This window comes from Astatotilapia calliptera, chromosome 1, assembly GCF_900246225.1.
Source record: "Astatotilapia calliptera chromosome 1, fAstCal1.2, whole genome shotgun sequence".
In the NCBI taxonomy this organism is placed as follows: domain Eukaryota; kingdom Metazoa; phylum Chordata; class Actinopteri; order Cichliformes; family Cichlidae; genus Astatotilapia; species Astatotilapia calliptera.
This window is the reverse complement of record NC_039302.1, coordinates 31293284-31309372: the sequence shown is the minus strand read 5'-3', so window position 1 is coordinate 31309372 and position 16089 is coordinate 31293284. Positions and strand designations below refer to the sequence as shown.

General features: G+C 40.8%; 2 protein-coding genes across 2 annotated transcripts; both read left to right on the top strand.

Annotated features, from left to right (window-relative positions):
* The first annotated feature begins 476 nt into the window (after positions 1–476).
* On the top strand, positions 477–6716 carry cplx3b (complexin 3b). Its single transcript, XM_026174332.1, has 3 exons — positions 477–1007; positions 3656–3743; positions 4092–6716. Exons 1-3 carry the CDS (start codon positions 850–852, stop codon positions 4314–4316), a joined length of 471 nt encoding a protein of 156 aa, XP_026030117.1. The 5' UTR covers positions 477–849; the 3' UTR covers positions 4317–6716.
* Positions 6717–10535: 3819 nt separating this feature from the next.
* On the top strand, positions 10536–14037 carry LOC113024056 (growth arrest-specific protein 1). The gene has a single exon (XM_026170706.1). It carries the CDS (start codon positions 11328–11330, stop codon positions 12075–12077), a length of 750 nt encoding a protein of 249 aa, XP_026026491.1. The 5' UTR covers positions 10536–11327; the 3' UTR covers positions 12078–14037.
* The last annotated feature ends 2052 nt before the right edge of the window (positions 14038–16089 follow it).

Below are 16089 nucleotides of genomic sequence, written 5' to 3'. Positions count from 1 at the left end.
CAAGACGTTGGATCAGTACAGTACTGTTCTGTATTACTGTGATGCAATGGAGACAAATTTACCAACTCTAGTCCACAAGTAGAATGGATATTTACAAGGGTGCTGAATCTGCCCATGCAACGTACACAGACTCATCTTGTTGGAAATGGAGCCTATTCATGTGCAGCAGACAGAGAGGACTCATCATTTCTAAGCAATTAGACCAACAAACCAAGCTAATGCCGTGGGTTAACAGACAACCATCCCACTAATTTGCAATTAATACTCTGTTTGTCTGCTGACAAACTCTGTAGTAGGCTCTAGCGCGCAGATGACCCTGACAGAGACCAAGGCACCAAAACAGCCAGGAGATACTGTGGCTCGTCACGTGTTGTTTGTCCCCCCACACCCCCTCCGGAAATCTGTCTGAATCCATTGCAAGTTATAATCAGACGGCGAATCACGGGATCCCGCGCAGCCCACGATGCCGACGCGCGCTGTGCAAGCGCACACCGAGTCCGGCGGTGCTTGGGATTGGGTGGAGGGAGTGGTGGCTGCGGACGGAGTCACAGGATTGGTAGAGTTCAGCGCCAAAGTTGTTGACTCATAGCTGAGCAGCTCCTCTCCATCCTTCTCGGCACGGAGCTGTCCAGGGCCAGTGGTGCTGAAATTCTCGGTCTTCGACGCATCGTCGGAATTATTTTCTACTTTTTACGCTTTGACTGCTCTTAGTCATCCTTTGAAAGTTACAAGTCTCATACTCGTTTAAACGGCACTTGGTTGATATCTGCCCATCATCGCTCTGCCCAAGAGCGCATCGCAACTTCAACTTCTTAACCGAACAAATCGAGGACTCTCCAAAGCGCAACTATGGCTTTCATGGTAAAACACGTGGTGGGAGGACAGCTGAAGAACCTGACAGGAGGACTGACGGAGGAGAAATCCGAAGGGGAGAAATCAGACGCCGCCGCGCAGGGAATGACTCAAGAGGAATTTGAACAATATCAGCAACAGTTAGAGGAGGAAAAGTAAGCCAATGATTGAAGTTTCTGATTGTAAAGTTGTGATGAAAAAAGCCTGTGTGTCGGGGGTGAGGGGGTGGAAACGTGGCATGCTTAAACAGTGTGTTTTTCTGTGTAAATAGCAGAAAGCCCCCAGTGCGCCGCGCGCTTTTTTTACGCACCAGTGCAATAATATGAACACTCCACGCGCAGCTGCTCCTCTCGCCCAGGGAGCTCTCCGTCTCTTTGCTTCGGCAAAAATGTGTAGCGCCGTCTTTAATTTGGGATTCCTGGAATCATTCTTCCACGGAAATGTCTACAGGGATTCGTGCCTGTGGCAAAAAATGTTCCTAATGCTGTGCGTGCGGCTGAATAATGGAGCGGACTGTGTGGTAATTAAAGTGGTGATTATTAGAGGGCAAATAACCAACAATAATACAAATTAGTTTCGGCTTTTAACCGACTCTCATCATCGTCATTATAATCATACAGAAGTAACTATTCAAAATGACAGTGATTTAAAGCCAGGGGATGCCTGCAAAAATATGTCAAATATTGCCTTTGACTTAAATTGTTGTAATTCACTTGATTTTTTCCACTTTATATCATTTCAATCTTTCCCTTATCACCTTCACCTCACCTTCCAAAGTTCATTCTTTACACGCTGTTTTATTATTATATTTATCATGTAGTTTAATTTCAGAGAGCACTAGGTGAGAATATAAGGCAACAACAAGGTCATTTGGCAGAGTTCACCCAGGAGACAGCAACTCACTATTGATTAGTGTGATCCTCAGAGCATAACTCCACGTCATATAATAAGCTACTATAAATAATCCAGGATAGGGATTCAGATCTGGTTTTTGCAGAAAAACAAGACAAATAAACCTGATTTTATTGGTTTCTGTCTGCAAGTTTGTTCAGAACCCAAACAGCACTACATACTGTCCTGTTGTTAAAAGGAAATTATCCAAATGTATCGTCCTCATCATCTAACACGTCTATCCAAAGTGTTTCACTGTACCATGGGCAGACATTTTCAAAATGAGTGGGAGGTGAAGTCCTAACTCTAGCAGTATTAACACTTAGCTCAGCCCACTGAGCTCCATAGGAGGCATGACGAGATGCTTAATGCTCTTCCGTCATAATGTGACCTTCTTCGGAGGCGAGTTATTAGTCAGAGGTGCTGAACACGAGCATAGGTCACTGAGAAGCTCGTTCTGCTCAGAATGAAGCAGAATATGGTTTGTGAGGGTGGGTTGGCGATGCTGACGTGTCACATACACACATTTTATTACCCTCAACGCGAAGACCACAGAGACGACCCCGGTCATCTGATGCCCTTGAGAAAGAAAGGCACAAAGCCCCGGTCATTGGTTGCAAGTGAGCACCACATGGCCCTTTGGTGTTTGGCCTACTCACGTTGATATGAAGTGAACTCAGGCTCACATGGACGCCTCCATGAATGCTGCAACGCCACATAAAACGACCTTCCCCTGACACATTGGGTACAGACACTTTTTGAACCATGCCGCTGGTCTTGGAGTGTCCGTCTGCTTTTAGATGATGCTGCTGATCTAATCCTTTTAGGCATGCAATGCAGCCTCTTTCACTGTAGCTTTGCTTTGATTAAAATCATCCACAATGTTTGTGTTTGTATTGCTTTTTGTTTCTGTAATCATGCTATGCTCAACCTTGGGCTGTACACACAAAATTGTAAAGGATTATATCTGTTGACTCATAATTTGTAAGAGGCATATCAGCTGATTTAGCAAATGATGGGGGACAATTACGAATTACACTAAAGCCATAAATATTCCAGTGACACTGAATGGCAAAGGCATTGCCAGGAGCCTACAGCCTGCCCTCTGCTGGAGGCCTCATACACTGTATAATGGACTGTTTTTAAGAGTTTTAAGAGACAAATGTAAGTAAGCTAAAAGACATTTGATATGGCCCAACATTCAGTTTCACCAAGATAAGTATTTTTAAATGTCTCAGTACTTCCTATGTATTTGGTTTAACTACCTGTTTTGCAGAGTAACTCACTCTTTTCAGGTTTTCCTTTACAGACTTAAGGTATTTAACATGAATGAGGCTCATCAGGCAGACCATGCTGTACCGCTTAAGTTAGTAAGTACAGGACAGACTGACAGCATGTGAGTGGTAATGAGTGCAGATCTATTAGTCCACAACCCGAGAAAACTGAAATCCCTCAGAGGAAAGCCGGACTGTCAGGATGCTGCATCTGGGGTTTATAAGCATAAGCAAAACATGTCTTGCTTTTCTCCCCATGGCGGCACTGCTGCTGCTCCACCTTCTGTTCGCTGTATGCCCTGTAGTTAGCGTTAGGAGGACACGGGGTAACGCTAGGCTCCAAGGCCTCCATGATCCAGATTCAGCAGAAGCCTTATGTTTATTTTACAGCTGAGATGCAACTTCACTTGACTTTAGAGAAGTACCAGATTTATTTTACGGCATATTTGGTTTGTAATATTTGGTGCGATACCCACTGCAAAAGTAAAGATCTTGGAGTTAACATTTGCATTTTCTATGTCTCATTTAAATAAAAGCGCATATTAAAAATGTATATATTTATATAGTCACCTCTGGTTGGAACCTAAGCTTCACTTTTTCAATTGTGCCCCCAAAATATTTTTCGTCCTCTCTTGCAGAAAAGAACGAGAAGCTCATTACGCTCAGAAGAAAGCTGAGCGAGCCACAGTTAGAACTCATTTTCGGGAAAAGTACAGACTACCAAAGGTAAATTAACTGAAATATCCAATAATCTAAAGAAAGTAAAGATAATCCTCCCCTTTAAAATCTGTATCGTGAATAGGCAATAGGAATAATAGTACTATGTTAATACTACTTTTAATCAATTGCTGAGTAATGTTCTTTCTTATTGGAATATTTAAGTGTTACTGATTCATTAATTTCATGATGTAAGGTGACCTTGAGCATCATTATTACTTCTTATTATTTGACAGAAGATCACATATTCTTATGCTTTCCAAGCCATGGAAGAGCTTGTCCTTTCTCTTGTTGGTCCTGGTGGACATGGCTATACGTCAGATATATATTATCTTTGTCCATGTGTGTCCACCTCAGAATGAGATGGATGAGACCCAAATCCAGCAGGCAGGGGACGATGTGGTGCTGCCCACAGAGCTTGCCAAGATGATCGCCGAGGACAACGAGGAGGAAGCACACAAGCAGTCGGTGCTGGGCCAGCTGTCCAACATCCAGAATGTGGACATCGACCAGCTGAAAGACAAAGCCCAGGCCACACTGGAAGACCTCAAAAAGCAGACGGAGAATTGCAGTCTGATGTGATCTGGCCAACTCCAAGCCCAGGAGATTAGAGTTTTTCTTGTACAAATATTTTCAGAGGCAGAGCTGCTCCGGGGGTAGACATTTTCTCATTGCTGTAGTGGAATGTCAGTTGGCAGAGCCACATATTAACAGTTTTTTCTGGTCGTGCAAAGTTAAACAGAAGCCTTATAGTACGATATCTTGGCTACATCTTACAAACCTACAATACAATTCTAGCCACAATGACAACCAGGTGAAACGGCTTAATTTGTTTGCCTTTTGACTTCCCGATATCTTAAAAGGTCATGAATGCCATGCATATTTTTACATAAATTGCCAATTAGCCAAAAATGTGGCTCCTCTCACTGAGATTTAGCCAATTAAAATAGCTCTGCCCTTAGAGCAGTTTCACCTCTGAGAAAGGTTTTTCCAGTGTATTAAATCCTTTACTCCCTATAACCTCCCCAGCTCTCTGTACCTCATGTGACCTGTGATAACACAATGTGATTCTGCAGCAGAGGTCGCAGGTGTGTATGTGTGTGTGTGTGCAGGATTTTCTTGCTTCCAAACACACAGCAACTGATTTCAGTGATGAACACGTGCACTTTCAATAAGCGCATCAGTGAGATCAGCTGCTTCATTGGAATGAAAGCACACATAAACAAAGCTGACACTGATTGCTGTGTTATGTTAAATTTGGGGGAGTTGATGTAGGTAAAATAAAATAAAAGCTCGCTCTGTTTATTTTTCATGTACAAATGCGCAACATGGTAGAAATGGGCTGATCTTGGTCAAAAGTAGCTTGCTAATGTTGCTGCATCAGTTTTAAATATTCTCATAGACATATCATTTAGATTTTTCTGTACTTCAGTGTGCCTTGGATGTCCGTACAAGGTTGTCTTCTTTTGAGCTCCGAAATCTAAAAGCTACTTTTTACAAAGACGAGCCTTATTGATTTTTTTTTTATTTTTTGGAAGAAGTTTCAATTTTTTTCTTTTCTTCTTTCCTGTTCGATTAAAAACCATTAATAATTACCAAGCAAGCACAGATGATGTCTTGCTGAAAGTCCAGATAGTTTTGCTACGTGTAATTCATGTGTTCCCAAATTTAACCTAGCATCAATATCAACTATACTGGAAGTATTTCTGCACATATGCTGCATTTATAGGTTAAAAGAATAAAAGCTGCTCAGTTAGAAGAAATGTAAATGCTTTACAAGTTGTATGCCAAAGCCTGTGTTGATAACACTCTGACCAACATTAAGGAAAAGGCACAAATATGTCCAGATGTGTAACGACAGTGTGTGTGTGTATAAATCCAAATACAGAGTCCGCATTCAAGTATTTATGTTCTGTTAGATGTACAGGTATCTGTTTGCCTATACTGTCAACAGCGAGTCATTCTGTTTCCATCAACTCACCGGGTCTTGCAGTGTTGTCAACCATCAGGTGACCTTTGACCTGTCCTCCATCTCATTGACCCCTCCGTCTCAGTAGTGCTCTTTCGTGCTGGTGGATTTCGTGTTGTTTAGCCAGTGTGATGCGTCAAGTGGTGTCTTTGTAAAACAGAAAAAAAAAACCTCACCCTATAGCCGGGAGTGCTCATCGTAGTGTTACAGAGCACTCAGTCAGTGTGGGCTTACTGTGGTATTGTTGATTAATAGCCAAGTGTGAAGGTAGGGGTGACATTAGGGAGGATGCTGTTGATGTTATGTTACATATATGCTACATTTTGCCAGTGTTCAGTTTATGTAGCAGTGGTGATGAAGGTGATGTTGGCTTGATCTCACATCTGTCCCCGATCTCATTCCTTTTATGGTTCTACGGCCAAAAACTTTTTTTCCCCGCTTTGTGTTACTTAATATTTTTCTTTTAAGTTTAAACTGTGGCCAAAAAGATTTTGTTAATTTACTGTATGAGTTTTAATTTCCTCACTGTAGGTGCCACACTACTACTGAATGAAAGCGGAGGCAACATTTTTTCACTACAGTGATTATTGTCATCTGTTAGATACACAATTATATATATATATATATCTATATATTCAGAATATTTCAATAATACGAAGAAGAAGAAAAGTTGCAATAAGTCCTTTTATAAACAGAGCTACTAGAATATGTCATGTTTCATCATGAGACGATATTCATGGGGGGAAATGAAGCCATAAAGCAAAACTCTTTGCTTTGTATGAGTGTTTGTGACTTGAAATAATAATTCAATAACTCAATAATAATAACAATATACACATATATATGATTTCTGTGGTGTCATTCTGTGGTCCAGATTTTTCAGGAAATGGCTACCATGACACGCAGTTTTTCTCCTTTGACCTTTTTGTTTTCTTTCATTGTATCTCTGTCATTCTGTTGGAAAGTATTTCAGTGACTTCTGCGTTTTAACTGCAATAAATTTTTTTATTATATTCTATTTATTAATTGAATTCATTTCTACTGTGCATGTTGTTAAATGTGCAGCAGCTTGAACACCAGGGGGCGATAAAAACACACTCACAATTACAGATTTGTTCATGAGGGAGGCTTCTGGGTGAGCCCCATAGATTGTGACTGACAAGTCAAAGCCGGGCTGTATTAACTAGTATTAGCGTTAAAACTAGTATTAAAAGATGTTAAGAACAGAATGTAATATTTCAAATGAATCTAAAAAACATCCTCATTATCTCTGGCAGCAGTGTGCTGACCGAATGAGTCAAGTAATCCACACATGAAAGAGGAAAGTTTAAAGGAAAAACCCGAACAAATAAGTGGAGAAACACAATGAATGCATTCACATATGCACCAGTTCACAGCATGCATACACACAGTAATAATTTTTAGCTCAGGGATGATTCTCTATGTGAATGCTATGAATGCAGTCATGACTTTGAAATAGGGTCCAAGCACTTAAAGCAGGAGCTTCAATCTTAAAAACTACTCAAACAGACACTGTTTCAACAGGAACAGCGACTACTGTCCATTCATCCCTGTAGCAAAGACAGTAAGTATCCGAGGACTCAGAAGCTACTTTTAACAGCTATTTGGAAGGGGGTTACCATAACAGGTAACTCTGCTTATTTGATTTGGATGCCCTTCCTGACCCAGCCCCGATGGGATTTGGGGTCAGGTCCTACCACGATTGAACTAGGGAGCTTTTCCTTGTTAGCAAATGTGTAAACTACCATATTATGGAGTCACTCTTCAAGTGATTGAGAAATGTCACTGTAATCAGACTGTCATCAAGAATAATCCGTTGACAGATTCATGGAGGGAACTCTATATTGTGGTTGAGGGCATACACACATCAGAGAGTTCAAAGGTGCAAAATCCACAAGACAAAGGATGGCAAAGATGGGGGAAAATGTAGAGTCAAATGGGCATACTGCATATTCCAAAGAGTGAGTGAGTGGATGGTGTGCACCTGAGAACTGCTACAGTCATGGAATCTGGTGGCTCTGATATCCTGTGGGGGGCTTTTTAATGGCATGGTTTGCGTTTACTTTGTCCTCTTACAAGGAAGGGTCACTGCAGGTCAATAAATGGGTGCTCTGAGGATTTTAGCAAAAATTACATTTCAGACTGGTGATGTATCCAGTGTGTACCCTGTATGTCATCCTATTACAGATGAGATAGACTCAAGTTCACCTGTGACCCTTGACTCTTGACCCTGAACTGAAAAAGCAGTTAAGAAGATCTAAAAAGGTGGATGTAAGGATGGATGGTCGTTTTTGGTGAGGTATTATTATTATTATTATTATTATTATTACATATATACTATTATTTTTGTTCACTTCCTTCATTTTAGAAAGCGCCTTAGTATAAATTTATATACTAAAACTAGTGTAGTTGATCATGTTTACTAATCATGAATACTGTTAAAAGGCATTACCATTCATATCATTAGATTAAATCAAATCAAATCAAATCAAATCAAATCACTTTTATTGTCACATCACATGTGCAGGCACACTGGCACAGCACATGCGAGTGAAATTCTTGTGTGCGAGCCCCACAAGCAACAGAGATGTGCAAACACAACAACACAAACGAGCAAAATACAAGAATGGCCAACCTGAAACTAATAAATATATGTACAATATATAATAGTGTATGCATTTCTGGATGTGTATACTAAATATTTTCCTACGTGTGTGTGTGTGTGTGTGTGTGTGTGTGTGTGTGTGTGTGTGTATACACATTTTTACAAATTAAATAGTAAAAATAATAATAATAATAAAAAATAATAATAATAATAATAATAATAATAATAATAAAATATATAAAATATACAGAGTTGAATATGTGCAAAACAAGTGGCATTTATATACAGTGTGGAGTGCATAATGTTGAAGTTCCAGTAGTGAAGCTGAGGTGTCTATGACGTGTTCAGCAGTCTGATGGCCTGATGGAAGAAGCTGTCTCTCAGTCTGCTGGTACGGGACCGGATGCTGCAGAACCTCCTTCCTGATGGAAGCAGTCTGAACAGTTTATGGCTGGGGTGACTGGAGTCCTTGATGATCCTCCCCGCTTTCCTCAGGCAGCGCTTCCTGTAGATGTCTTGGAGGGAGGGAAGCTCACCTCCAATTATCAATTATTATAAAAATAGAATTATAAAATAGAATTTAATTATATTGCACTATATAATCGATAATAACCCATAACTCATTTGATTATTCCTATTTACACCTAAAAATTTTCTATGCTATATATTTGTTAATGATTACCAGTTGTTGTTGTTGTCGCCATCGTCGTTGTCGTCGTCGTTGTTGTGTAGGTAAGGTTTCATTAGCTCAGATTGGCGCTGCAGTTGGAAGTGTTGAAATATTTGAACTTCAAACATATGCCTTCAATCTGGCTTTTGACTGAGTGTTCTTTTCAAGAAGTTACTTTGTTTTTATTACCTCATTGTGTCTAAGTTGTAGGTTTATTTGATTTTTAATGCTTTCATTTTAACTGCTCTCATCACAGCATTTTTCACAGATTAGAGCCAGCTTGTTCCCGTACATTGTGTTTTATTTTATTTATTATTTGTATTGCTCTTAATTTAACTGACATACTTTTACTTTAAAGAATATTTTCTTTATGTTATTTCCATGATGTTTTATCTTTTTAGTTTATTTTGAGTGGCTTTCACTTATTATACTCTGTTAATCATCTGTGAGACACAGTGAACTGCAGTGATTTGCATGAAAAGTGATATGCAAATAAAGTTTTTTTAATTGACTGATCTCATATATATGCACTAGCTGTCTTTTTGTGTGTTGATCTGCATGTTTTCTCTAAAATGTCTGCTCTTGTCCAAAACGTGATCAACTGGTTTTAGTGTATAAACCCAACAAAACAAAATTATATTTTAGCACTTACTTAGACTCGTTTTAAGTAATAATTGCCAGTTACAGCTTTATAAATTTCATCCAAACTTTAATTTAACACTAAAATAAATTAAAGTAAGTTAAACTAAAGTTTAAAAAGCCCCAAATTTACTATTTAAAGTGTTACTTGCAGCTCCAGTGCTGACTCTGTCCCTGTTAAAGACACAGAGCTACAATAATTACCAGAATGCTATCAGTTCTTTTGCATTCTTGCAGATTTCAGGTTGGGCACCCATCTGCTCTGTGTGGTTTGTGCAAAACTGGCACAGCCCCTCTGTGAGGGCAGACCTGAAGCTGGAAAAGCTCGTTTCCATTTCAATGGCAGGAACGCCTGGGCTATTGGTAGTTTTCAAGTGTGGTGTGAAAGGGAATAGCTGTAAAATATATTGATGCTGAACCCCTCTCTATTGATAGGCTGCAGTGCGTGAACAATCTTCAGGCTGGAAAGACACTGGGCCACCGCATGGCCAATCTGACACAATTAGGGTGAAACGGGCCAGAAAATACTATTCTCTCCCTTTCTCCTCTATCAATCGAGGCTTAAAAAACTCTGCAGAATGGGGAGACGAGGGAGGGAGACAATTAGCGAGAACCTTTAAGTGAAAATCCTCATCGGCGAGGAAGCCATCACTGAGGTTTCTCCTTGCTCCGGAGAAACAGATTTGTTTTTCTTCGCTGAAATTTGGAGCAGTGAAGTTGCAGATGTGAGCTTCTTGCAAAGGAATGCATTTTGCAAGCTCCCCCTGCCTGCCTCCCCCTTTCACTTATGTTTTGCTACAGGAGGACCACACAGATCCTGGGTTTCATACAAGGAAAATTATAAACAGTTTCATCCAGCCTATCTCGTCATATACTGAGAGGATTTGTGCTCAGAGCTGTGCTGCTGTGGGCCTGGAAATGGGTCCCACGGCTGACTCCTCAGTGACGACCAATCGGTGGCCAGGATTGTAAATGAGAGAAGGAGGGGGAAAGGCGCGACTTTTTCTTTCTTTTTTTTCGTGGAGGAGGGGTGTTGTGGGGAAATGCTCGGCGGACCGTGAAGCGTAACAGCCAGAAGAAGGACAAAGACGCACATAGCGGGACAAAATGGGACTGAGAGAAATAGCTCTCAACTAAAAAAAACAAAAAAAAACAACAAGTTTGGAATGAATGCGTGGATGGATGTTAAAAGTAGTAGCGCTGGGAAGAATCGAAACTAGCAATGGCAGGAGAGTTCTAGTGTAATATCTGAGTTGTGTACATTAATTGTAGTTAGAGTTGTAAACTTTAGATAGCCCAATGGCGCGTTTCAGTGGCCACCTCAGATTTGCACCGGTGATGCGGAGACAGACTGCACTTTGGAGTTTGGATTTCTCGTCTTTGAACGGACATGCTTCCCGAATTGACTTTTCCGTTTCTTGCAACTACGCGTGGTGAATCCCCTGAGTCCGATCTTGACTTCTACTGTTGCAAATCTCACCGGGAGGAGCCAAACTCATCCAAGGTGCAAAAGTGAGTGGAGAATTTTTGAAAGAGCTGCGGTGTTAACAGGTTGTCTGTTGCGAAAACTCTCGGATGAAAAGAAAACTTGTATGAACTTCAGTGTGAAAGTTTCTGTGCCTGAGTCGCTCTGATCCTAATGTGCTGGTGGAGAAAGTGCACGTCACCGAACTACAACTCCATCCAAGCATGAAATGTTGGTGCAGCGCCCTGGCACTTCTCCCGTGGGTGCTGGTGGCCTTGGATGCACAGCTAATATGCTGGCAGGCGCTTCTCCGGTGCCACGACGAACCCGAGTGCGAACTTGCATACAATCAATACATGACAGCATGTGAAGGTAACATCAAAGGAACTAGAAAGCAATGCCCCAGCCACTGCATCAGCGCGCTGATAAGGCTGAATCACACCCGCAGTGGGCCAGATCTGGAGACCTGCGACTGCGCTCAAGATCTGGACTGCCTCAACGCCAAGCGGGCCATAGAGCCGTGCCTGCCCCGAAGACACCCGAAGGACGCCGGAGGTATAGGGTGCATGGAGGCCCGGCAGCGCTGCGAGGAAGACAGCAACTGCCACACCTCCCTGGCAGCCTACATGTCATACTGCGGGCAGCTGTTCAATGGCCGGAAGTGCTCCTCCAGGTGTAAAGCCACCATTCAGCAGATGCTGTTCATCCCAAACGGCATGCTTCTGAACCGCTGCATTTGCGATGGAGTGGAGAGGCCTTTGTGTGAAGTGGTCAAGGAGAACATGAGCAAACTTTGCTCCATAGGAGACCACAGCGTTGTTTCAGACCCGACTAAAGGTTATGAAGATCCAAACAAAAACAATTACCCTAAAAATGACAAAAAGGTGGATTTTAGTGAAAACTCCTCTGCTTCTCAGAGCTTATCCAGAGGCGTGTTGCCCTTGTTTCTTCTTACAGCACGGATATTATACTGAGGGGATGGGTATTTTTACAGTTTTATGAATAAAATGTACTGTACAAAAGCAAAATTATCCCGTATTTAATTTAATAAGGACTTGGTAACTTTCTCAAAGACACTTGAGCAGGCGATGCTTTGCTGGCAGAGGACTTGAATTCAGGTCTGCAGGATGAGAAAGGTTATTTTTTTCGTCCCTGGGCCCCTCAAACTTCTCGTGCTAGTTTCATGGTGACAGACAGCACTGTAATGGTTTGTGTAAAATTTCCACAACCTTAGTAATTCTCCATGCACATCTCACTCAGGAAGTATTTCCTTTCGATTTGTATACTGTACATGCTCCTTTTAGTTTTCCGAGTTAAAATTCCCCACCAGTTTAAGTTAAAAGAAAGCTTTTGTCAAAAATATCAAAAACATTTTCATGTAGCAGTGAGAGGAAATTAACCAGACCGTATTTTGTTGAAGCGCACGGCCACTTTGTTTGCCCTCAAACAGCTCCTGTTTATTTGGTTTGCTTTCAATGGTACTTGAAGTGTGGCCTTATTAAGACCTTGGACAAACATTGGATCCATCCAGTCTCTATTTGCTCTGCTCTCTATTTCAGGGGCCTTTTCATTGTTGCAACAGCCACACTTCAAATATTTGTAGGAACAGTGAGAGGACAGGCAAGGGTGTGTGATCAAGTACTTAAATTAACTGAAGCGCCTCTCCAGCACTCTGTCTTGTTTCCCCTCCCCCATTTGAGATTGTGTTATTGAACTTTTCCTGAGACCACCCTCACCCCCTTCTTCCTCCATTCTACTGCCTACCCCATTTGAGGCCTCTAAGGAGACCCCTATCTTTATTACTGCTTTCACACTGCTGCTACACTCCAGGAACAACTGCCAGCTGCTGGAGTGAACAAAGTCAACGTACAACATTTACAGTTTGTCCACAAGACTGCTCACATCTACAGGTGGTCTGACAGTGCTTTGCTTTCTTTTTCCAAAGCACAATGTTGGATTTAAGCCACATATATGTAACAAACTGTGCAAGTTAAGGATGAGTAAGTCAGGTTTTATGAACAAAACAAACTCTGCTGAACAAAACACCTAAAGTAACACCAAGCAACACTAAAGCAGCAATGCAGTAAATGGTAAACAAAACATCAAGAAGTAGTCTTGATGTTCACTGTGAGCAAACATAGTTATAATTCCTTATTTTATGTCACACAGGTTGGCTTGAAGTTGAAAGTGTTTCTTCATTTTGTCAGGATACATTTGTCAGGATACTTTTAAATTAAATGTTTTACCCAGCTATTTTCTAAATGACACACACACACAGATAAACTCAAGTTAATAATATGAGATTTTTACAACTTTTACATTTTCATGTTGGGGATCCTTTCCTCAGTAATTGTACTTTGAAGTCTTTTGTGTGTTTCGAGGCTAAAAACGTCAGAGCAAAACATCACATTCATATTTGTACTTGCACACATTGCTTTGAACAGCTGCTGCGTGGTTGATTTTACCTGTTTGCAGGTCCAGGGACTGAAACCAGCAGATTTTCAGTCTGACTTCTTACTTCCACGTTATGCTGAAAAAGGGGAAAATTAAAAACAAAGTTTTTGTTAGTTTTGATCACTTTTTCTGAAGCTGCCAGTTTGTGTCTTTGCCACTTGAAATGCAGTCTTAAACAATGAATGTTAAGTGTTAAATTATGAAGCTATAGTATGAAGAATGTGTATATATTTTACCGTCATATGCAGTAAAACAAGTGTCGCTTAAATGCTTTTAATATAAACAAATGTAGCTCAAAGTTTGTTCACAAAACCTGTTTTTTGGATGTAGTTTTCAATGTTTCCTCTCATTTTTTGGGAATATAGCAGTAAACACTTCAGCACGTCTTCCTTCCTCCAAACTGGAGGATGCGTTTTATAATACATATATGACCTAATGTAGCCCAAGAATAAAAAGGAATAAATAATGTTGAACTTTTAACCAATGTGTGCTTGATTTTTACATCATTTCCCTGTCATATTTTGATCGTACATTACCTCAAAGTCAGTGGAGCATTCATGACTGTATGTGCATATTTAATGATAATATTTTTTTAAAAGTAGTGTAGAGGATCCATGCGGTAGTTTTCAACCCATTCATCTTACACACAAAAGATCTGTGGTCCAACACTCAGAGGAAACAAACTCAGTCTCAGGGGCTCACAAGCTAATGTACTTAATGCTAGTCCCAAAGCTGGATAAAAGGGAAAAGGAAGGGCATCCGGCATAAAATCAGTGCCAAATCAAACATGCAGATTCATCCGTTGTGGCAACCCCTTGGGAAATAAGGGCGCATCCAAAAGTGTCTAGATATTTCAGTGGTATATGTGGCATGAGCTAAATCTGCATATAATGTGTAAACCTTCACATACTAGCACTTATTATATTTTAATCATATTTCTTCACATTAAAGTTTCACTATAAAATAGTTATATGACGTTAGCATTTTGGGTTCCTGGAAACAGTCATTCTCAAGTCAGCTAAGGGACTGAGTGGGTTTGTTTTGTCAGTATTGCTTTCAGTACTGGATCCTGTGTTAATTTTACCTTTTGTTCATTTGAAATGGGCGGTAATGGTCAGGTTGTAAGAGTTAGGAAGTTCTGAAGAGTACTATATTGCATTTCAAACACATGAGTCATAGTTACGTAGATGTAAAGCACAAAACCTTTAAAATGAAAAAGGTAGAGAAAAGCAGATAAGCCGATACTGGAAAGATTTAATCATATACCTTCAAACTTTCCCAGTGTCAGTGTGACTTTGCTAATGACCGAAAATATAATGAACTACTTCAGAGCAAGCCACCATTTGGTGCTTCCTCCACAGTTACTGAGGTATTTGCAAGTCGTTAACAAACTGTGAAATGATCATTAGCATTAGCAGTTAGGTGTGAGCTGAGCTGCACACCTGTTCTGCAAATGTTACTTTAGGCATGTCCAAATGGTACAAGCAGTCGGACAAACAAAAAAGGAATAAACTGAGGAGTAACGTTTTTCCACTATACTTGCGTGAAAAAAAACAGACCTACATTTGTTGAGTAATTACGTTTTGGAAGTTTGTTACTTGAGCTAACAGGTGGCAAATTTCAGTAACATCTCCAAGCCTGGAGAGAACTTCTATACAGCCTTTACTGATTTTTTCTTTTTTTCTTTTGTAAACCACAGGAATTCTCAAGTAGGTCCAACTGTCTGCTGCGAGATAGAGAAACAATGCAGCCTACAGCTACAATATAGCACGACTCCATCTCATGTAGTTAGACTGTCTTTGGTTCAGTCTGTCTTAACCACTGCCATGCATCTTAAAGTCCTCCAAAAAAAAAAAAAACACCCTGTCCCCCCAATTCTGGGAGCAAAGTCAAAACAAACATGCACAGAGGAGCCTTGGGGATTGTGTGTGGAGGAGAATGGGGGGTGGGGTTACAGAGGGAGCAGTGTGCTGGAGCCCATTTTCTAAATTATCTTTATTCAACATTTCTTTAAAACAAACCCCCCTGTTCCCCCAACTCCAAAGTGGGGTGACCCATGGATTTGGGAGGTTCTTATGTCACACGCATACAATGTTCCATTCATGACAGCCATGGAGCCATAGCAACTAGCCGACCTGCTCTCTATGTAGAGGGATGATGGAGTCAAGGTCACCCAGCTCCTTAGGGACCAGAACATACAAACCCCTCTTTATAGGCAACAGTGATACCAGCACTACTCGTGTGTAGCTTTAACAGTACCAAAAGAAAAAGAGAGGGAGGAAGGGAATATGGAGACTGATCGAAGCCACAATGCTGTAGGTCGTGGTTTAGGAGAGGAGGATCGGTGATGTTTTGGAGGAGGGGTTGTGGGATAAGTTTTCCATCTAAGAAGCTCCCATTCTGGGCTGCATTACTGTAAGGTTATTCAGCAGACTTTTTAAGAAGGCAATATAAATTGGCAGTACTCCCAGAAACAACAAAGCAAGCACAAGGGTCAAAATTGCATCCAAAGTTTTCCTGGCAGAAACATGC